This window comes from Grampus griseus (genome assembly GCF_964374135.1).
Source record: "Grampus griseus genome assembly, chromosome: 16".
Classification (NCBI taxonomy): Eukaryota; Metazoa; Chordata; class Mammalia; order Artiodactyla; family Delphinidae; genus Grampus; species Grampus griseus.
In genome coordinates, this window is record NC_139010.1 from 62,023,643 (window position 1) to 62,047,033 (window position 23,391).

The 23,391-nt window shown below is 41.1% G+C and overlaps 1 protein-coding gene across 1 annotated transcript in view; it reads right to left on the reverse strand.

Moving 5' to 3' along the window:
• Positions 1–22,601, reverse strand: part of CFAP43 (cilia and flagella associated protein 43) — a gene marked incomplete at both ends in the record, with an annotated part of 98,914 nt that extends 76,313 nt beyond the window's left edge. The window contains 6 exons of the mRNA XM_082673472.1: positions 1,655–1,814; positions 6,224–6,374; positions 9,452–9,619; positions 14,821–14,917; positions 20,898–21,151; positions 22,537–22,601. Of these exons, the coding sequence (XP_082529598.1) occupies positions 1,655–1,814; positions 6,224–6,374; positions 9,452–9,619; positions 14,821–14,917; positions 20,898–21,151; positions 22,537–22,601 (895 nt within the window). The remainder of the gene's footprint in view (positions 1–1,654; positions 1,815–6,223; positions 6,375–9,451; positions 9,620–14,820; positions 14,918–20,897; positions 21,152–22,536) is intronic.
• Between the last annotated feature and the right edge of the window lie 790 nt (positions 22,602–23,391).

A 23,391-nucleotide genomic window follows, 5' to 3' on the forward strand; every position in this document is an offset into this window, starting at 1 on the left:
CCTAACTTCAAAGAGTTGGTGACTAGTGGCAAAGACAGACAGACAGACAGGCACATGGGGCGTTGTAACAGCACAGGAAGAGGCTCTAACAAAGAAGTGAGTCTGATGGAACCCCAAATGGGGCACCTGATTTTGCCTGTAGGTTGGGGTAAGGACAGAGGAAGGCTCCAGAATGGATAATTTTGCCAGGTAGACAAGGAAGAGAAGGGCATCCTAGACAAAGGTAACTACCAATGCCAGCAGGCAGAATTTAGAGAAAGCACAGGAATGATAAGAACTTCTAAAAGGATCAAGTGGGAGAGCTGAAACTGGAAAGATAGGCCAGAAAAGAGGCTTAGTTTTTAGAGAGCTGAGGGATGGCATTGTGGACATGAGATCAGAGGGTGGACTGGGCCTGGAGAGTACAGGTGACAGTAAAGGGAAGAGAGATGGGGACTGGGGTAGGAAAGTTGAACCTAATGGCTTCACTTTCTCAGTGGAGTGAGTCAGGGAACAGGAGAGGGAGCAGATAAGGGACATGCAGCTGGGAAAACTTGCTGTAGGATGTGGTGTTTGAGCTGGGAACTGGAGGATTCAGAGAGTAAGGTGGCAAGGGAATGAGCTGGGTGGTATGTCTGTAAAATGATGGGAAGAAATGACTGGCTAGATCAAGAAACTCATACTGGGGAGCAGCAGGAAATAATATTATTAAAATAATAATATTTTTATTTTAATAATATTATTAAAATAATATTAATGGTGCAGGTAAGATCAGATTAGAGAGGGCTTGAAATCAAGGCAAAGTAGTCCTTGAGTTATATGTTGAAAATGGTCTTCAAGTTTGGCAGGGATGAGATGCCTGATTTGGGTCAGCTGCGGATTAAGGTCAATGAAGTCAGCCCTAAGGTTGCTGCAGGAATCAAGGTGTGAAATAATAAGAGGAATTGGAGTGGAGCGTGCATTGGTCAGGTTGGAGAACTTGCCCTGGTGAGAATCCCTTCTCAAAGTGTCTACACGTAGCCCCCCACAAGGTGACATTGGCTTCTCTGAGTCAGGCCCAACTCTGGCCACAGCTGATGGGACCAGGAATGGACACCAGATCCAAGGAGAATAGGTCAGATTCTCTCAGAAATTCTAACCAAGCAACAAAAAGTAATTTTCAAGACGGCAGTTGGTCTTAAAAGAAGGTCTTGTGGAGAAAGGGTCATTGTGGAAGGCACATTAGCTGATTAAACACAACAGGCATATATGTATGGGAGAGGATATAGCATAGTAGGTACGAACTTGGACTCTGAAGTCATTGTCTGGGTTCAGGTGTCAGCTCCATAATTTACTAGTTATGTGAATTTGGGCATGTTTCTTAACCTCTTAATGCCTCCATTTCCTCATCTATATCATGAAGATAAAAATGTATTTCCTTACAAATTTGTTTTAAGGATTATGTGACATATACATATAGAGTGATAGCAGAAAGTCTAGAGCATAGAGCACTCAATAAACATTAGTTAGCTACAAGAAACACCCAGAGGACTCGGTAATGAACTAGAGGATAAAGAAGGAGGAATCAAAGATGTCTCTAGAAAGAGAAAAATAGGAAACAAAACATCCATTGTCAAGTGCAAAACCATCACCAATGGCTACACTTCTGGGAAGATAAAGCAAAGCAGTTTCTTACCCCTTGGTGGTCCGTCTTCTATCTTATTAAGCACAGTTACCTTCAAGTTTTCTCCACTAATCATTAAAAGATGACCCTCTTCACAGCCAACATATAGGTCACTTGTTGGAGTCCAGCAGTGCATAGTCGGGTGAACCAAAGTATATAGATCATCTTTAGGCTTCAAGGAAAGATTTAAAACCTTGTGTTAAGACAACAATCATGGCTTAAGAGCCAGAGAAATACTCAGCAAAAACAATTTCCAAGACAAAATAGATGAACATGCGGTGGCTTCTCTGGTTGTGGAGCACGGGCTCTACGCGCGCTGGCTTAGTAGTTGTGGCGCACAGGATTAGTTGCTCCGCAGCATGTGGGATCTTCCTGGGCCAGGGTTCGAACCCATGTCCCCTGCATTGGCAGGCGGATTTTTAACCACTGCACCACCAGGGAAGTCCCACAAAAGTCTTGAGTAATAACTTCTACACTGTTTCTTGGTAGACTTTTTGATATCTTGGATCTAAGAAAGTCATTGTTTAGCTAAAATCACACCATTTGAGGAAGATTTTGGTCAACCTTTCCCCTCCTGGTTCTGCAGGGGGGCATGAATGTGATTTTCCTTGAGTGGCTATGGAGAGGCTGGCCTCGATCCTCTGCTTGGTTAACTGTCACGGGGAAAAAGAGGACACTTTATCTGCCTCTGGTAGCCTCTCTAGCTCATGAAACATCCTACTTGACTTTGATTCCATGGAAAACTCAGAGAGAAATGCACAAATCTTTGGGATGTGCCTAGAAGAAATGTTGGTTTTGGGAACTAAAAATAATATGGACCAAGGGTCTATGGCAAATTTTTCCTGTAAAGGACCAGGTAGAGAATAGGCTTTGCAGACCACATAGGTCTCTGTCACATATCCCTTTTTTTTTTAAATCACTTAAAAATGTAAAAAACAGGAGCTTCCCTGGTGGCGCAGTGGTTGAGAGTCTGCCTGCTAAGACAGGGGACACGGGTTCGAGCCCTGGTCTGGGAGGATCCCACATGCCACGGAGCAACTAGGCCCATAAGCCACAACTACTGAGCCTGCACGTCTGGAGCCTGTGCTCCGCAACAAGAAGGGCCGCGATAGTGAGAGGCCCGAGCACCGCTATGAAGAGTGGCCCCTGCTTGCCACAACTAGGGAAAGCCCTCGCACAGAAACGAAGACCCAACACGGCAAAAATAAATAAATAAACTCCTACCCCCAACATCTTCTTGGGAAAAAAAAAAGAAAAAAGAAAACATAGTAGGCTATAGTAGAAGAGTGTTTAACTATTACAAGAGAATCTATGAGAAAGTAATTTGTTCTTCTTGGTAGAATGAAGGAAGTGGACAGAGAGAGAATTATCATTTAGGATGGACCTGGAAATATGACTAAGGCAGAAGTCATACATAGAAGCACTCCATATGATAATTTTTTAAAGGATACATTGTCTTTAATTGTATGATTGGCCTATTTCATGCCCTCATAGCCTTGGATTGTTAGAAAATAAATACTTGAGTAACAATTTCGCCACCCAGTGGGCAGGAAAAGAAAGGGGACAAAACCACTCAAAAGGATTAAACTGTTGCTGATTAATGACATTTTTGTGGTGTCTAAACTGAGATATGACTCAGAGGGAAAAGAGTTACTCACTGACTATCATTATTTAATCATCATTATTTAAAAGTTGCCTGGGTTGTCTTGATGACCTTAGACTATAAATCACAAAAAGACAGACTCTTACCTCGTATGGCAATGGGCTCAAAAATCTTTAAAAAACCACACATATCTGGTTCTCACAATACCAGTGAATCTGTATGTATGCCATAGAAGGTGAGAATTAAAACTTGGAATTTTCTTGCCTTGGTATATTAAACTAGTATTGTGTGTGGCTTTTCTTACTTTAAGAGAAACCTGGGCTTGTCTTCCTATTACTTTCTTTCATCAGTAAATATGTTCTGTGCCATTTAAAAATGAATGTAATATTATGTGGTGCAAGCAGAAACAATAATTTTCAATCCTGGAACTTGAGAATTTTAAAAGAAAAGGTGCCAATAGTGTTTAAAAGTATTTGTTGGTAACACCACCTCCTTGTTCAGTCCTCTGGAATCAAACGTTTTGATCACTCGAGGACAAAATGTAAAAAACTCAAGCCCAACTTAATATTGCTTTAGAAATTGTAAGCATCTGAATATGTGTCAGAATGCTTGAGTTTTAAAAGGAATTTCTGTTTAGCAACTTCTGCTTTAAAAAAAAAAAAAAAGTAGATGGAAAAAGAAAACTGGACCCTTGAGATTAAATTCACTATCTTGGATCCAATTCTGCCCAGATAACACCTGCCTTTGATTTCCCCCATGCTACTACTGGATACCATTTCTAATGCCCCAAATAAGTTGTGTAACGTGATGCGGGCCTATTTAAAGTCCTATTTAATGTGTCTTTCTAGTGTTAGCTATAAGAGAAATAGGGGAGTATTTAACATTTGTAATTTTATAAAAATCCACATTTGTCAATTTTTAAGACCCTTAAATAGGTCAAGTCATTACTGGTTTCTTTGCCATTGGTACTGGGTCACAAGAAATTTCATTCACAGGAAGAAATAGAATCAAGACATTTGAGATCTAAGTTTAGTTATGCTTTCACTCATTGTTTTTAGCAATTTTTCTCACCTTATTTGTCTATAAAATGAAAGAAGTAAATACTGAGAAAGTTGATTTCTAATTTAAATGTAAAGTAAATGGCTTTAATAATATTCCCTGTATGATTTAGAGATGTCATACTTTAATATTAAATTTCTGTTTTCAGAAAAAGGTTAAAATGCACTGAGTTACAAAAGTCCTAGGAAATAAAGATGTCTGTTTATTATGAGCATTTTTAAAAATGGTAACTCCACATTTACTTATTTAAAGGTGGCATTTCATAGCATTTTTCAAATAACAAGAACAATTGCTTGAATTTTAAATGTTTTATGTAGGAACCATCAAGTTGGCACAAAGGGTGAATGATGTGGGCTCCCACAGAAATTTGTTGCACACACACACACACACACACACACACACACACACAAATTTGAGATGGTTGAAAATGTGGGTTCTTTGGCACCAAAAACTAAGCATAGAAACATTGTTTCAAGTTGTAAACCTTGATGGCTGATGTGTTTGTTTTTACTTTGCTGCCCCACTGTGGCTGAATGTGGTTGCATTTCCAAGCACAGGACCTGTACTATTAAAAGGAATTAGTTATTTTCTGTAATTTAAAAAAGTGAGTAATTGTCATCCTTTAGAGGAAATACTAAGAGCATACAACCTTTTCCCTTGCTGGCCAGAGATTTTTTGATAAACTAATTATCACATGGAACTATTTTAAACATCTATAGCTTAATTCTCTGCAGTGTTCAGAAACACTGGGGAAACTCTACTTCTGTTCTTCTGGGCTTGGAGTTTTCACACAAGCATTCACATAATGCAGGTTCCAGAGGCTCAGCAGAATCCAGCTTCTTACCTTCATCCCAAAGGCCCTGCATGTGTCACTCTCTGCTCCCTGCCTCGCTCTTGACCATCACTGCACCTCATTCCCCCTCACTTACTCTGCTCCAGACACAAGGCTCTTTTCTCAGCTCCTCAAACATACTGAGTTCTTTTCTTTGGGCCTTTGCGAGCGCAGTCCCCTCTGCCTGAACACTCTTTACGCTGCTTATAGTAGGAGGAGCACCTCCTTGTCCTTCAGTCAGCTCCCCAGAGGCCTTCCTTGAGCAGCAGGTTAATCTCTCCCTCACCTCCCCGCCCACCTCTCATTTATCCTGTTGTAATAACTGTCACGTTTTGCAACGATTTGCTGTATCTCTTTACTTCTGGTGTTGGTGGCGCTGCCACTTTGTCTCCCTGGTAGAACGGAAGCTCCGAGAAGCAGGGTTATTATGCCTGGTTGGTCGCCATACGACCCTGTTGCCTGAAACAGTGCCTGCTACCTACAGGGAGCTTGATAAGTATCTGCTGAATGAAAAAAACTGAGTAACTGTTGGCAAACTCCCTTACGAAGCTTTCTTCCACCGTTCTGCACAGCCTCATTTCCTCCTGGATTTGCTCCTGCTTCTGTGATTGTTCCTCCTCAGCCTCCTCTTCTTCCTCCTGTCTCTTGGCTGACTCCTTCCTCTCCGGCTCTCTTCCCTGACACCCTCTCTTCCCTTTTCCTCACCCCCTATTCCCTGCCCCCCGCCACGCTCCCACCATCCTCTCTGGGGGAATGACGCTGACCACACACTGTGCCTCCAGCCCTGCCTTCTCCTCCCTGACACTAGGTCCAAGTTGCCAGCTTCCACCTGGCATCTCCACCTGGATGCTGCCCAGCACTCCAAAGTCAATATTTCCAAAACTGAAATCACATCTGGGCCCCCTGTTTCAGTTAGCAAGGCCATCATCTTCCGAGTCACCCAAACTCAAAACTCCAGAGCCTTCATCTCTCGTGGCCTCCAGGGCTAGTCTGAAATAAAAACCAGGAAGATCCTCTCTATCCTGCATGTCTCATGGGATGGTCATGAACGCAAATAGGCAAACACGGAGAGGGGCCAGGTCATTACCCTGAAAGTTTCTGCCTCTTCACCCACTAGTCCGGCAACGGCTGACACAGGGAGCACAGGTCCATAGACAGGATCTTTGGGCAATGATTGGGGAAAAACTACATCTGTTTCATTACAAAATGACCCATCTTCCAAAGGCAGTTTTACTGACCTGTGGAAAAAAGAGGCATCAGAATAATCAGATCAACAGAAACAAGTCACTGATGGAACTGCTGCATATCAGTGGTAAGCAGAATGGGAGGTGTTACACCTCATTAAAAACACCTAGCAAAAACCAGATGAAACCAAATAGTAGATTTAAAAATATATATCATAAAAGTACAAGTAATACACAGTCATAAATATAGGGATTTTTCAAAAAGTTAATATGTAAAGCAGGAATTGTAAATTTGAACACTGACAGGGGTTAAGCAGGTGGTGTGTGGCCAGGTAGGATTGTGGCAGATGGGAAAGTGTTTTCCCTCCTGTGAGACAGTGGAAAATATGTACATAGGTCTCTTCCTAGTTTCCTGGCACAGAGGTCCTGAAACCCTTGTAAGTCCCCAAGTGATAAGAGCATTTGGAGCATCTTCTGTGCTACTGAGGCGATTCAAGGTGGGCTCCTGGGTGGCTCCGGAACGGGTGCTGGTCACCAGAAAGACCAAGCCATGACTAGAAGCTTGGAAGTTTCAGCCCCAACTCCCATCCTCCAGAGAGAGCAGAGGAGCTGGAAATGCAGCAAATAATTGATCATGTGACATGAGGAAGCCTCCATAAAATCACAATGGTAGGGAGTCTGGAGAGCTTCCAGGTTGGTGAACACATACACTTGGGAGGGTGATGCAGCCCAACTCCATGGGACAGAAATTCCTTCATTCAAGACCCTCCAAGACCTCGCCCTACGTGTCTCATCATTTAGCTGCTCATTTGTATCCTTTATCATATCCTTTAATAAACTAGTAAATGTAAGTAAGTGTTGTTGCCCTGAGTTCTGTGAGCTGCTCTTGCAAATTAATGGAACCCAAGGAGGGAGTATTGAAACCTCTAATCTATAGCCACTTAGTCAGAAGTACAGGTAACAACCTGGGCTCCAGCTAGCGTCTGAAGTGCAAAGGGGAGGACAGTCTTGTAGGACTGAACCCTTAGCCTGTGGAATCTGATTCTTTCTCTGGGTAGATAGCGTCAGAATTGAGTTGAATGGTAAGACACCCAGCTGGTATCAAGGAGACTTGCTTGGTGCCGGGAGAAACCTCCTCCACAAATGTCAGAATTGAAGTGTTCACCGTGAGTAGTAAAGGAGACTCATGGGGAAGAAAAACACAGTAGGGAAGAACTAGGCTTTTCCCTACATAGAAAAAGAAAATCTGAGTTTTTTTTCTCTATACACACCCCCTAAAGCTGGCAGGCACCACTCAGTTCCAACCAAGAGGGTTTGCTGACTTGTGAGATCTTTGGTTCCAAAATTTCAAGAGAAAATCATAATCTGTATATTTATGAGAAATTTCTCAAATTTTAAATATTGGCAACACACATGGACCCAAAAAACCATAAATGTAGGTTGTATTCAGCTACCTTTACAACCTCTAGTATCAAGAATTTACTTTCAGATTTGCCAAATATTTACTTTTAAACAACAACATGGCTATAAAAGTGAGTTTAGAGAATTCATGGCTTTATGTGTTAAACTCAAAATGTTTTTGGTTATGTTTTATGAATGATGAATAATTTTGAAAGATGATCACGCAAAAACAGTACTTACTACTCAAATGCAAGACTTAACTAAGTATTTTCAAATCCTGCTTGTTTTCTGATCCAGGGCAATCCACTCACTTTGCCTCCCACTTTATTTGCCTATAGAAAAATCACAACTCAACATTCAGAACTAAAGAAGCATATTCAAGGGAAGCAAAAGGAGAGAGAGATGTGATAAATTACTTGCCTGCCGTGGCGAGGATCTGATAGAGACATTACCCACTTTATAAAAAGGTACAGTGTTGTCAACTCTGCCTTGAGACAGATTTGGCTATTCAATGGGTTCTTGTAAAAATGAAATTGAGACATAAAGAATACTGAGGAGAAAGAAGTGCCTCTCTTAGGGTTTTCCATTTGAAAACTTCATTTACTCGCTTTGCATTGCTCTTTAAGAAGGCAGTTTTTCAAAAACTGCAATTTCAAGGATGTGTATGTCCAACGTTTCCTTAGTCTTTGACTTTGGGGAGTATGATGAGAATGGTCAGCTCAGGGGCACCTTGAGTCTTTGAATTCTTTTCAACAAAGGTACCATTATTATCAGCTATCACCAGGACATTGGTCATAGAACTTCTCTTTGACCCAGTTCTATTTAAACAGGCAATTCCATGACTTCACTACATGCAACTACCCTTTTGTTTACAGATAATGTGGCTGAAGGTATAATCTACACACTTCCCATATCTAAAAATTTCTTATTTTTGAGATTTCAGTTGGGCATCAAAGTAATAGGAGCAAAAAGTGATAACATGACCTTTTTATAAAAAATATATATATATATATATATACAATAGGCATGTTTTGAAATAGTAAGAGCAAATACAATTTTGATTTAAAACATGTGGGAAAAGCTTGATATTTAAAAGAAACTCAGTGGGAAATCAAAGCACAGAGAATCCTTTCGAAATGCAAACAACTACTCCAAGGAAATTATATTGATATATGTAGAAAGAATGTTTTAAGTTAAGATGCACGTATATACAGATGAACCCATTTACAAGGCAGAAATAAAGACACAGATGCGGAGAACAAACGTATGGACACCAAAGGGGGAAAGCAGGGGGCGTGGGGTGATGGTGGTGGGATGAATTGGGAGATTGGGATTGACATATATACACTAATATGTATAAAATAGATAACTAATAAGAACCTGCTTAAAATAAATAAATAAATAAATAAGGAAGGGGAAAAAAAAGAACCTTCTGTATAGCTCAGGGAACTCTACTCAATACTCTGTAATAACCTATATGGGAATAGAATCTAAAAAAGAGTGGACATATGTATATGTATAACTGATTCACTTTGCTGTACAGCAGAAACTAATGCAACATTGTAAATCAACTATACTCCAATAAAACTTAATTGAAAAGTATTTAAACAACAACCAGAAAAAAAAAGGATGCACGTACAAAGCCACTTAATTCACCAGACTGATCCAATCACGTTACATGAATGCAAACAAAAATCCCCCCTTTGTTGTGTTGCAATGAAGTCTCTTACTTTGCTTCGAGATAATGCTCCTGGTTACTTCTTTCGACTGTCCACACAGTCACTGCACTTGGACTTGACAAGCACAACTGGTGCCAGTTCATGGGGTTAAAAGTCATCTGGCTCACATCTATACCGGGTTGTGATTTCTTGCACAAAATGACACCCGATTCCCAGTTCCTGAGAGGAAAATTGAGTTTGGTGAAAAATAATTCGTTTGAACTTCATATCTTGAGAACATTTATCTAATTATTTGAAAACAATTTACATAAATTGAGAATTTATGATATAGCTTATTAATCTATGATCTTAATATCAAATTTATAAATAATTATGCTTATTATTATAGTGTGCCCTCCTAGGGAAGCAAAATAACTATTTTAAAATATTACTCTTCAATATGCTACTAAGGCTGTTTTATCTCCTTATCAAATTTGGATTTGACCCGTTCAAATCTAGAAAATGGAATATATCATCACATTTGCTGAGAAGTAAGTGTAGGTACCTAAATCTCTTAGTACACATGAGTACTCCTCATAGATCGAGACGTGCTGTACACACTGATGCCAGTAGACCATTTACTGAGCTTTTAAAATCATAGTACTAGTACCTTGAAACAGACTAAATCATTTACCTATTTGAGAGAATATCGTGAATGCCTATCACGAGCAAGTTCCTTTGCTAGATGACATACACAGAAAAAAAATTAATGTTGAGCTGTCTGGCTCCTGACTGGAGCCAGAACTCCATTCAGGGTTGTGGTTTGCGAATTGGAACTAATAGGTGTGGAGCTCGCCTTGTCTATCAGCTCCCTCCTGCTTCCACCTCTTTCCATCCCCGTCACAAAGGTCCCATCCATCAATATCAACCATTCTCTTGCTGGTACCACTGGTTCCCTGGATTTTTTGACTTTCTGCTTCAGATGCCTAGGAAAACCCATGAACCCTGGATGGATACGACTGAAAGCCTGGGCAGTTGAGAGAAAAGAAGAAAGACCACAGGACTATGTGCGTCAGTGACATTATAAATTCGTGGTTACCACCCCCAGGGACCCTCTATACCACCTCCAGTCCTGCTATGTTTCTCTGGTTGGTTTTCTCTCCTGTTCTCTAAAGTGCTGATTTTTTAATACTCTCCATTTTCCTGAAGCCTCAAACTCCTCCGCCTCTTTCTTACTCTCAGTAAGTGGCTTTGATTTCCACAAAGAAAACAGAGGCCATCAACTGAGAATTCCTCCAAATTTCTGCTAGCGAGTGTAGTGACCTGCCAGGATCTGTATCATTCTTTCCCTCTCCTCTTCTGTTACAGTGAAGGCATATCCTTTCTCCTGCCTAAGGCCAATTTCACCACCTGTGCTCTGAACCCTACAGGTCCTGACTTCTTAGGAACGTTAGTTTATCCATTGTTCTTTCTCTTCTGCATCTTCAGACTCTCCCTCTCTCCTGACTCCTCCCTGTCAGCACTTAAATTAAGCGCTCATCTGTACTATCTTAAAAAAAAAAAAAAAAAAGCCCGCCCTCAGTCTCACCATTCCACATCTCTCTCCCTCCCTTCGAGCCAGACTTCCCGAGCCAGTTGTTCTAAACTCACCGCCTCCTCTTTCTCACGCCCACTCTCTCATTCCAGGAAATGTGCATCCCATCACCACCATTCCATCGACAAAGCGGTGTGTCTCCAAGATCCACTGACATCCGCCTTCATCTCAAACCCAGCAGGCACTTCTCAGTCCTTGTCTAACTTCACTTCTGCAGGATTGGACTCCGCTCACCACAACTACCTTCTGGGATGACTCTTGGACTGTCACACAGCTCTCATGGGACACCCCATACCTGTCGGCCTCGCACTGTCTCTGGGACCTGGAGCACCTGTTCTGCCTAGCTGACTCGGTGGCTGGCCAGCAGTGTAGGCTTCAACTAACTTCACGGGCACACCTCATGCCTGCTCCACACGCACAGGGCCATCCCAGGTTGCAATAAATCTGAAAGCACGGCGGAGTTAATACCCTGGGCAGGGAAACTTTGATCGATAGGGTAACGGGAGTAGGTGGGTAAGTTCCCATATCTTCCTCTCCCTTCGCCAGCCCCCTGTGTCATAGCCCAGGGACTGTCCATGTTCACAGGAGTCCATTACGGCCTCTCAGAAGACCACCTGCGGGACAGAGCAGCCAAGTGGTGCCCAGTAAAGTAATGCGCATTCACATCGGCTCCTTCCCCTTCCCTGCCCGCTTTTCCAGCTTGCCTCCCACCCGGAACTTTACTCCCTCCTAAAGAAGTCGCTGGTGAGCTTCCGCCTCAGGCTCTGCTTTCTCTGGAATCCAGGCTGAGGCATATTCTTGGAACCTCCATGCCTCTGTCCCTCTTTGCTCCATGACTGCTCCTTCTGAGTGTCCTGTGAGATCCCTCTGCCTCTCTCAATCCCTTTTATTGGTCTTCCTCTAGGTTCTGTCTGAGGTTCCTCTGTAGGTGCTCTAATCCACTTTTCGCACTTTGGTTACTAAACTGATGTAACAACACCCAAATGTTAAACTCCAGCCCTCTCTCCTGTGCTCTGGGTCTGGCTATCTAGGACAGTGACAGATTGTGTCTCTCAACATCTGTTCTCCATTTCTTCCTCTGAGTAACAGAACCCCTGGTTTTTAGCCAGGCACATGTCACCCACAGTGAGGGCCATATTTCCCAGCTTCCCTTGTAGCTTGATTTGACTTGTGACTAAGCTGGCCAGTGGGATCTAAGTGGCACTGGTGTGTGCAGCTCCCAGGCTGGGCATTCCAACAAATGTTTGTGCCCTTCCCCTTATGCTTTTCCTTTCCACATGGCTCCCCAGAATACATGGCTAGTGCCCCACTTCAGACTAGAGATGAGGGCAACACGCTAGGAGTAGGAGAACAACAAAATAGGGTGGACAGGTCCCAGACACTGGGGAGCCAGCAGACCAGCCATGGGCTGCTCATACCTGGACTGCTGCATGGGAGGGAAAGAAACTTCAGTCTTGTTTAAGCCACCTCTTTAGGGTGATTTGGGCTTCTGTGACAGCAACTGAACCTAAATCCTAACTGATATATCAACTGCCAACTAGACATCCCCATTTCTTTATCTCAGGCACACTCAGCTGTCCCAACTCATCTTCCCCATTGCCTCGTCCTACCTCCCTCCACCCATGCTCTCTATATCTTTCTAAAAAGCACCACAACGTCCTCAAGTTTCCCAAGTCACAACTCTGGGTAAAACCCTCAACTGTCCCTCTCTGTCAGCACCACGCCCAACTTTCAGTCGGTCACCAAGCCTCATGGTACTGCCTCCTAAACATCTCCACTTTTCTCTGTCCCTATACTCACCACCCCAGTCCATGCCACAACCATCTCTCATCTGGACCACCACAGCCTCCTAATTGATGTTCATGGCTTACTTCCCTCCAATATCCTTCCATGATGTGACTAGGAGTGTCTTTACATGCAGATCTAATCATGTCACATCCCTGGTTAAAATCCTTAATAGTCTCCCAATGTCTCTAGGATAAAGGATGTGCCTACTCGCATGACTTATACATAGGGTGAGTATCCTTCTGTATTAATTATTGATAACATACCCCTTTCACTCTCACAAGTGTCCTGATTTGGATGGTAAACTACATGGTCACATATTAACAAGGCTGCTCATGAGCTGGCCTCAGACTGTCCCTCTGGGCTTGCCTCTCATGGCTGATCTCTTGTTCTCATCATTATGATCTCTTAATTAAATCTGCAAACTCGCCATATTTTCTGACCTCATGGCCTTTGCACATGCCTTTCCTCTGCTTAGAATCCTCTTGCTTTTCCTCTTCACAAAGCTGATTCCTACTCATCCTTTAAGTACTGCTATGGTTGAATTGTGTCCCCCACAATTCAAGGGTGGATGTCCTCACCCTCAGTATCTCAGAATGTGACCTTATTTGGAAGGAGGGTCTTTACTGAATTAAATGAAGCCATTTAGTGTGGCCCTACTCCAATATGACTAGTATCCTTATAAAAAGGGGAAATTAAGAGACAGATACACATACAAGGAGAACACCATGTGAACACAAAGACAGTTATTCACAGTCTGGAACAGATTGTCCCTCACAGTCCTCAGCAGGAGCCAACCCTGCTGACACCTTGATCTCAGACTTCTGGCCTCCAGAACTGTGAGACAATAAACTTCTATGTTTAAGCCACTCAGTTTGTGGTACTTTGTTAATGGCGGCCCTAGCAAACCAAGACAACCATCACCAGGTGAGTGGGTAAACGAACTGTGGTACATCCGTACCATGGAATAGAAAGGAATGAACTATTGAAACACACAGTACGTGAGAGAGTTTCAAAATAACTGTGCTGCATGGAAGAAGCCAGACCAAAAGAGAGAGTATATAATGTGTGTGCAATTCTAGAAAAAGCAAAGTAATCCAGAGTGTGAGTAAACACATCAGTGGTTCCCTGGGGGCGAGGGGCAGGGCAACGATGGTGTACAGGAATGTGTGGCAAGAGCCAGTAAGGAAGGGTCTGAAGAGCAAAGGGAAACTTTTGGACGTGATGGATATATTCATTATCCTGATTATGGTGATGATTTATGGGTAAGTCAAAAGTTATCAAGTTGTGTGTGTGTGTGTGTGTGTGTGTGTATGAGCATTATATTATATGCCAGTCATACCTCAGTAAAGCTGTTTTTTCAAAAAGTAACTCTGCATAAACTAAATGTTGTTCTCAGAATCTAGATTATTACATTTTTTCCTGAGAAATGCGGGTATGTAAGGAGTGTCCTCAACCATTGGTGGAACGTTCTGTATTTCCCCTTAATAAGATAAATTCCCCCCCCCCGAAGCAGTTTATATTATGGATGGAAGAGTGAGTGCAGCTTTGAAGGTGGCCACATGAAGTGACCCAGAAAAGACCAGGCATGTGTCTTATTCACAAGTATTTCCTCTACAGCTGGAAAATGGGATATAATGTTCCATTCTCTGAACATATAATTGTTCCAATGTCCCTAAAAACAATTACTCAAACTCAGCTCTAATATAGAGACCATCTTAATTTCAACATTAGTGGAAAATATGAAAATACTTCAAAGGTACAATTTGTTTTAAGAAAAGATGAAACTTTATGTACTTATCCATGTGTTCTGTACCTGACAAAGGAAATATTATAACAGGTTAACAAAAAGAGAAAGACGGTAATTAATCTCTTTTAGCTTTTGCCCTGCCAATTTTCTACCTGAAAGTAGTGACTATATTAAACCTTATGATTAGGACTTTTATTCCTTCCATTTTTCCTTGTTCTGGATTTTTCATGTATATGTCCTTTGATACAATCCAGAAGGACAGGATTAAAATGTGACCCAATGAAAGGAATTCTGCAGGAGGCCGCAACTTACCAGAGGGCCAGTTCAAATTCTGGGAGGGAGGAGTAACTAGCCAGGTAGGTGCCACAGTAACTGAATGAAAGTAAAGTGTAGTCCAGAAGAACATTGCCTAAAATACAAAATCCATTACAAGGATTTAACCATTCTGTTCAGATTAACTATAGTTTTATAGTTTAATTTCCCTTATCTAATAATTTTTACATAATTCAAAAGCATTTGGCTCCTGGAATAAGAGATGTCTTGGTTGATTTCTAACACTATTAACAGAAAGCTATGAGCTAAGTTCAGATACATGTTTAAAAGATTTTAGAGTGAATTAAGACCACAAGGTCACTCTCTCTAGTCTTCAGTGCAAAACTGAGCATGCTGCACCACGTATGTCCCCATTTGGCTTGAAACGGCCCAAGAACCATAAAATATTCCATAACTATATGAAACATAGTAACTAGAAAAATTATTCTAACAACTTGAAAAACCCTGGGGAATTGTAGTAATTCAAGCTTACTTCCATATCTCTGACTCTTAGGCCATATCTGGCCCTTAGCTTAGTATCTTCTAGTTCTTGGAACAACTGTAAAAGGTCTATTCTCATTTGTACCTACAGCTGAAGAAATGAAACATGACATTAAAAGTCTTAGCAACAACGTGTTTAAAATGTGCATCATGAAGATGCTAAAACAGGGACATGTCGGCTTCTGACTCCTTGCATATGAGCCTCTGGTTTCCTCTCCTTTATCTGCTCTTCAGTGTGGTTCCATAGATGCAAGCTTTGCCTTCTCCTATGTCTGTCTTTACATTCATGTCTTTGTATCAATTTTTACCCCCACCTTCCACAAAAAAGAATGCTATCAATTTCACTGCACTCTGCCTAGCAATTATGAACTTTAAAAAAATTGTGACCTTGATAAGCAGAATAATCTCATCTTGGTTTAAAAGACACTTTTTAAAATGAATATTGAGATGGAAGAGTTTTTATGTTTTTGGTCGTTGGTAGTCTTGTAGTTTGGGCAAGTTCCCTTGTTCTAATGAATATGTCTTTTTTCTTATTGTTTCATAAATGCTCTGAAAACGTTTGGTCATCCTTGTTCCAAATATTTCCCTCAGTTTATTATTTGCCTGTTAGTTTTTCATGTATTTTTGATGTTCATAAGATTTAAATTTGTATGTAATCAAAAACATGTCTTTCTATTTAAAATTTTATCCTTCGCGTGAAAAGTTCTTTTCCATCCTCAAATTATTTCAGTTTTCTACCACGTTTTTTCTACTTTTCAATGGGTTTGTTGTTTATAATGAACTCTTATTTTTGTTTGATATATGTTTTGATGTACAGTATGACATGAGTACCTAACTTGATACTTTTGTTCTCATAGTTTTAATACCATTGTTGAATAATCCATATCATCTACTATGTGCGTATGTGTAGGGGAGCATCTTCATCATATACTTAGCTGTATATATTCTAGAGTCTGTCCCTAGCCTCCTACTCTTCCATTGATGGAGTGATCCCTGCACCAATACATAACTATAGCACCATAATGCTGGGAGGGCCCTCTGCCTTGGCATCAATCTCTTTCAAATTATTCCCATTCTCTACTTTTTGTTCTGGAAGAATATTCATTTCATTTAAGTACTCCTGGCTCTCTAAAACATATGATAAACCTATGAATTATACTCTGTGAAGATATGAGAAATATTTTTATAATAACTGGACTCTCCATGCAGGAATATGCCTATGTTTAAATATTTTATATCAGTGATTTTTGTAGTTTTCTTCATTAAGGTCAGTCACATTTCTTCTTTGGAGTATTCCTAAGTGTTTAAATCTTCTAATTGTATGGATATTTATTTTGAAACCAGCATCTTACTGAGCATTATTTTATTAGTCCCAGTACACTATTATGCATTAACTCCTTTCCCATAGGTATAATTTTTCAGTTTCATATTTTGTTGCATTGGCTAGAAACTCCACGTTGGTTTTAATATTAGTGGTAACAACAGGCATCCTTGATGACTTAGTCCTAATTTTATTATAAATGTCTTTAGAGTTTCATTATTCAATATTAATGTTGGCTATTGGTTTGAATTAACTTTCAATTGCTTGTACAGGGCTACAGCCAAATAATAAAGCTGGGGAGGGCTTCCCTGGTGGCGCAGTGGTTGAGAGTCCGCCTGCCGATGCAGGGGACACGGGTTCGTGCCCCGGTCCGGGAGGATCCCGCATGCCGCGGAATGGCTGGGCCTGTGAGCCATGGCCGCTGGGCCTGCGCGTCCGGAGCCTGTGCTACGCAACGGGAGAGGCCACAACAGTGAGAGGCCCGCGTACCGCAAAAAAAAATAAATAAATAAAGCTGGGGAAATTATTTTTAATTTTATTTTTATTTAAAAAAATATTTTATTGGAGTATAATTGCTTTACAATGTTGTGTTAGTTTCTGCTGTACAGCAAAGTGAATCAGTTATATGTAGACATATGTCCCCTTTTTTAGATTTCCTTCCCATTTAGGTCACCACAGAGCATTGAGCTCCCTGTGCTATATAGCAGGTTCTCATTAGTTATCTATTTTATACATAGTAGTGTATACATGTCAATCCCAAACTCCAGTTCATCCCACCCCACCCCTCTTGGTATCCATAAGTTTGTTCTCTACATCTGGGTCTCTATTTCTGTAAAGCTGTGGAAATTTTAAAGATGAAGGGTAGTTACGGTCCATGTACAGGCATACTTTGGAGATATGGGTTTGGTTTCAAACCACCACAATAAAGCAAATATTGCAATAAAGTGAGTAACAAATTTTTTTCGTTTCCCAGTGCATATAAAAGTCATATTTACACTATACTGTAGTCTATTAAGTGTGCAATATCGTTACGTCTAAAAAAATAATTTCCTTAATTTAAAAAATTTTATAACCAAAAGATGCTAAGCATCACCTCAGCCTTGAGTGAGTCATAATCTTTTTGCTGGTGGAGGGGCCTGCCTCCATGTTGATGGCTGCTGCCTGACGAGGGTGGTGACTGCTGAAGACTGGGGTGGCTGTGGCTATTTACTAAAATAAGACAATGAAGTTTGCTACATCAACTGACTCTTCCTTTCATGAACGATTTCTTTGCAGCACACAATGCTGTTTGGTAGCATTTTACCCAGGGGAGAACTCCTTTCAAAATTAAAGTCAATCTTCTCAAACTCTGCCACTGCTTTATCAACTAAGTTTATGTAATATTCTAAACCTTTTCTTGTCATTTCAACAACCTCATAGCATCTTCACCAGGAATAGATTCCAACTCAAGAAGGCACTTTCTTTGCTCATCCATAAGAAGAATCTCCTCATCTCTTCAAGTTTTACAATGAGATTGCAGCAATTCAGTCATATCTTCAGGCTCCACTTCTCATTCTAGTTCTCCTGCTATTTCCACCATATCTGCAATTACTTCCTCCGCTAAAGTCTTGAACCCCTCAGTCATCCATCAGGGTTGGAATCAACTTCTTCCAAACTCCTGTTAATGTTGATATTTTAACCTCTTGCAATGAATCACCAATGTTCTTAATGGCATCTAGAATGGTAAACCCTGTCCAGAAGGTTTGCAATTTACTTTGCCCAGATCCATCAGAAGAGTCAGTATCTATTGCAGTCCTACAAAATGTATTTCTTGAATAATAAGACTTGAAAGTTGAAATTACTCCTTGATCCATGGGGTGCAGAAGGGATATTGCATTAGCAAGCCATGAAAACAACATTAATCTCATTGTACATCTCCACCAGAGCTCTTGGGTGACCAGGTGCACTGTCAATAAGCAGTAATATTTTGAAAGGAATCTTCTTTTCTAAGCAGTAGGTCTCAATAGTGAGCTTAAAATATTCATTAAGCCATGTTGTAAACAGATGTGCTGTCATCCAGGATTTGTAAAGTACAGGCAGAGTAGATTTACCACAGTTCTTAAAGGCCCTAGGATTTTCAGAATAGTAAATGGGCACTGACTTCAACTTCAAGTCACAAGCTGCATTAGCCCCTAACAAGAGAGTCAGCCTGTCTTTTGAAGTTTTGAAACTCGGCATTGACTTCTCTTCTCTAGCTATAAAAGTCCTAGAAGGTATCTTCTTCCAATATAAGGCTGTTTCATCTACATTGAAAATCTGTTGCTTAGTGTAGCCACCTTTATTAATTCTCTTAGCTAGATCTTCTAGATAACTTGCTGCAGCTTCTACATCAGCACTTGCTGCTTCACCTTACACTTTTATGTTATGGAGATGACTTCTTTCCTTAAACCTCATGAACCAACCTCTGGTAGCTTCAAACTTTTCTTCTGCAGCTTTCTCACCTCTCTCAGCCTTCACAGAATTAAAGCGAGTTAGGGCCTTGCTCTGGATTAGGTTTTGGCTTAAGGAAATATTGTGGCTGTTTGATCTTCTATCCAGACCACTAAAACTTCCTCCATATCAGCAATGAGACTGTTTTGTTTTCTTATCATTTGTGTGTTCACTGGAGTAGCACTCTGAATTTCCTTCAAGGACTCTTCCTTTGCATTCACCACTTGGCTAACGATTTGGTGCAAGAGGCCTAGCTTCCGGTCTATCTGGGCTTTTGACATGCCTTCTTCACTAAGCTTAATTATTTCTAGCTTTTGATTTAAAGTGAGATATGTGCGACTCTTCCTTTCACTTGAACACTTAGAGGCTATTGTAGGGTTATTAATGGGCCTAATTTCAATACTGTTGTGTCTCAAGGAATAGGGAGGCCTGAGGACAGGGAGAGAGACAGGGGAATGGCTGTTTGGTGGAACAGTCAGAACATATACAAAATTTAGAGATTAAGTTTGCCATCTTATTTGGGTGTAGTTTGTGGCACCCCAAAACAAATAAAATAGTAACATCAAAGATCACTGATCACCATAACAAATATAAACAAATAATGTTTGTTTATAAACAAATAATGGGGAAAGTTTGAAAAATTGCAATAATTACCAAAATGTGACACAGAGACAAGAAGTGAGCAAATACTATTGTAAAAATGGTGTCAACAGACTTGCTCAATGCAGGGTTGCCACAGACCTTCAATGTGTAAAAAATGCAGTATCTATGAAGCATAATAAAGCAAAGCACAATAGAACAAGATATGCCTGTAGACAGTTCCCAATGTATGAATGGGTTATGTTTTAAATGTTGTTTTAGTCTGTTAAGAACACAGACAAATCTCCCCACAAATAAAATGTTAAAGTACAGTGAATATCCTTGGCATGATCCAAACACTTCTCTGATCATAAGCTACAGAACTGAGACCAGCCTCAAGACTTCCTAAGCTTTCTGTCCAAGATGTGTTAAATGAGGGAATCGTTACATGGAGGCCCTAGTATATGTGCAACAGCCCAGCCTGGGTCAGATGTATCTATGAATGAGTCAATAATAAGTTAAATTGTAGGAAACATTGATTGACATTGTATATATGACATATATATATTATATATATATACACTTCATATATATATATGAAATGTATTATATAATTACATATGTTACACTTAATTTCATTTATTATCACCACAGCCTTAACAGTAGATACCATTATCCCCATTTCATGGATAAGGAAATTGAGGCTCAGAGACTTATCTTTAGAAGTTATACAACATCCATTCAGTTAGATTTTCCATAAATCATAAGGAAAGAAAATACTGTTCTGAAAAAGGTTTACAAACAACATTTAGTGCTCTAACACAGTGTTCTAGCCCAGTGATTCTCAAGTTTAACGTGCGTATGAATCACCTAAGGAATCTGGTTAAAACGCAGATTACAATTCAGTAGGTCCTGGATGACAGCAGAGTTTCTGCATTTATAATAAGCATCCTAGGTAACGCAATGCTAATTGTAAGCAGACCACATATTAAGTAGCAAGGTTCTAGCCTACTTAATTAAATTCTAAGTGATCAGCCTGATTCCTTCCTTATAAATGTGTATTACCAAAAAACAAAACAAATAAAAAACCCACCAAAACTGAAAAAACAATCCTTCAAAAGCAAAAAGACTTCATTTATAAGAGCTAGATCTGGTCATATCTTAAAACAAAATCCTTCAGTCATGGCAGAGGAAGCGTCTAAGATACCTTTTAATCTGATCCTTCTGGTTAATCCAGGAAAGTTGTATATGTAGATGAGGGGTCTCAGCCGCCGGTCAGAAAAAGCCACAACCTCATGAGGAACGTTAGTTGCCACGACACCCACGATTCCATGCATACACTGGAGTACAGTCTTTTTCTTGGTTTCAATATTAATAAATATTATGAAATTCCCACAAGGGTAGCAAATGGTGCTGTCGTTGACAAAATGAACATTCTGCCTGGGGAATCCTTGCACCCATCTTTGGGAAAAGATACATCAACATCAATAAAATACATTTCAAATACTTTTTCTTTCTTTCTTTTTTAAACAAAAGATCATCAAAATTTTTGAAACATATCTATTCTCTTTTCACCCCCTTTCTGCCCAAACACACAAGGTTGCTGTGAGACCAGTTTGAGTCCAGGCACTACAGAAACTTAAATGCCACCTAAAGCTCCATAGGTCTCAAGCACCTTCTTCAGAGAGCTTTTCCAGTGAAGCACAACCTCTGTTCAAACTCGAAAAAATCTCAGAAGGATTTCTGGGGTCTTGTATACTCGGAAAGGAAAAAGTAAAAACAACAGAGAGAGAAAAGAGCTTGGTCCTAATTGAAAACAGGGTGCATCCTGGTCCTTACCTTTAAAATTAGTTTTGATTTTTAAAATAAACGTTAAGAAAACAACTTTGAATAGGACTGCCTGCTTTATGGTTGTGAGCCCAGTAGGGAAATTGCTTCTTTACAAAGATGGAGCATGTGTAGCCATATTTTAGATCTAAAATGTAGAGATAAATGCAGCAAGTAAAAGGAATAAGTCAACATGAATGAAAAGATTAGAACACAAAAGTAACATATTTTTAAGTAAGGATTGTTTGGTGAGTGTAAGCTAGACCAAGGAGAGAGAGAGACTGAGAAGAGGGGGAGAGTCTACCTCTATTTAAATAGTAAAGATATGCTTAAAGATGGTGGAGAGGGCAAGAGAAAGCACTGGTTTAGAGAGAAACTTCATGGGAATGGAGAGTACAGCCAGGACTGGTGGAGGATGCTGTGTGAACATAGGGCTGGTAACACTCTAGAATGTGGAAGGAGAGCAATACCAGCTTACACCTGGGCAGCGCTTTATGCTTTTCAAAGGCCAGTATAAGTGCAAACAAATCCAGAGTCGGTGGATAGGAGATAGAAGGAAGGGATTGATGGCCCTAACTTCGGGGAACATCACCAAAGCCCACTAGGATGGGAGGAGGGCTGTCATTGGGATGGGGGTGGGGAGTGGGGAACATATATGAAAGCAAAACGGATCACTGAAGGTAATATAGCCAAAAAGAGGAGGCAGAAATGGAGAGTGGAGGAGAGCAGTACTGGGTAAGCCAGCGAGGGGTTGGGGTCACAGCATAGTGAGGGACGGAGGGGTGGGGCGTGGAAAGAGCTGGAAATGTGGTCATTGAATAAGGGGACGAGGGGAATGGAGAGAAGTCACACACAGAGAAAGGAAGTCTGCAGGAAGGCGTTGGGGGTTGAAGGAAAAGAGGTCGAATTTGCGTGAAAGCAGATCTACAGGGATGGGAGGAAGCGGATAGGGAGAGGATGCAGTTCTGAGGGAAGAATTTCCACTAGACGAGTCAGTCGCGGGGCCGCGAACGCCTCACCTCACAGACAGGGACGCGCCGAGGGCGACGTTGTGGGCTTCATCTCGCTCCCGGCCTTGCGACATGGGCCGTGTGTCTCTCAGCCGGGCCGTGGGTAGCAAACGCCGGACCCAGGCCAGTGTCTGCAACGGTTACACCGAGGCCCCTGGCTGCTGGGTTGGCGGTCTCCACTGTTTACACCGTATCCGGGAGACCGCAACCCCTGCGCCCATTGGCTCTGTCCTTTCAGCCGCTCCCTCTCGAGCCAAGCGGATTGGTGGAAGTGCTGACGGGTCTTGACCAATGGGAGAGCGGAGAGCGAAGCGAGGGACGGGCCCCAAGGTGGGTGCTGGAGTGGCCCAGTACAGGGCATATAATTACAAAATTAATAAATATCAGTAGCAGACTTTAATATTGAGTGGTGACCGTGCCAGACGTCTTTCCAAGCGCGGTCAGATATTATTTCATTTAATATTCAAACCCCCCAATCAGCCCCATTTTATAGAAAAGGAAAACAGGATAAGAGAATTAATTTGTCCAAGGCTACAAAACTGAGTGGGACTTAAAGCCAGATCTAGTCTAAATCTAGAGCTTCAAGCCTTTAATTACTTATTACACACTCTAATGGACCCTCAACTATTTCAAGGAGGAAGAAAGCTTCTGGAAGTAACTGATCAAAAGGTCAGCAGTTTTTCCTTGCCTCTTCCCTTCCCTCTCATACACTCTCTTGCCCTCCCCTACTTTCCTTCTGCCCTCCGCCCTCTCCAGTCCTCTCCTCTTCCTTTCTATAGGTCTCTCCTTCCCATCTTGCCACCTTCTCTTCGTTTCATTCACAAATATTTACCCAGTATTACTGTGCATTGTGCTAGTTACTTG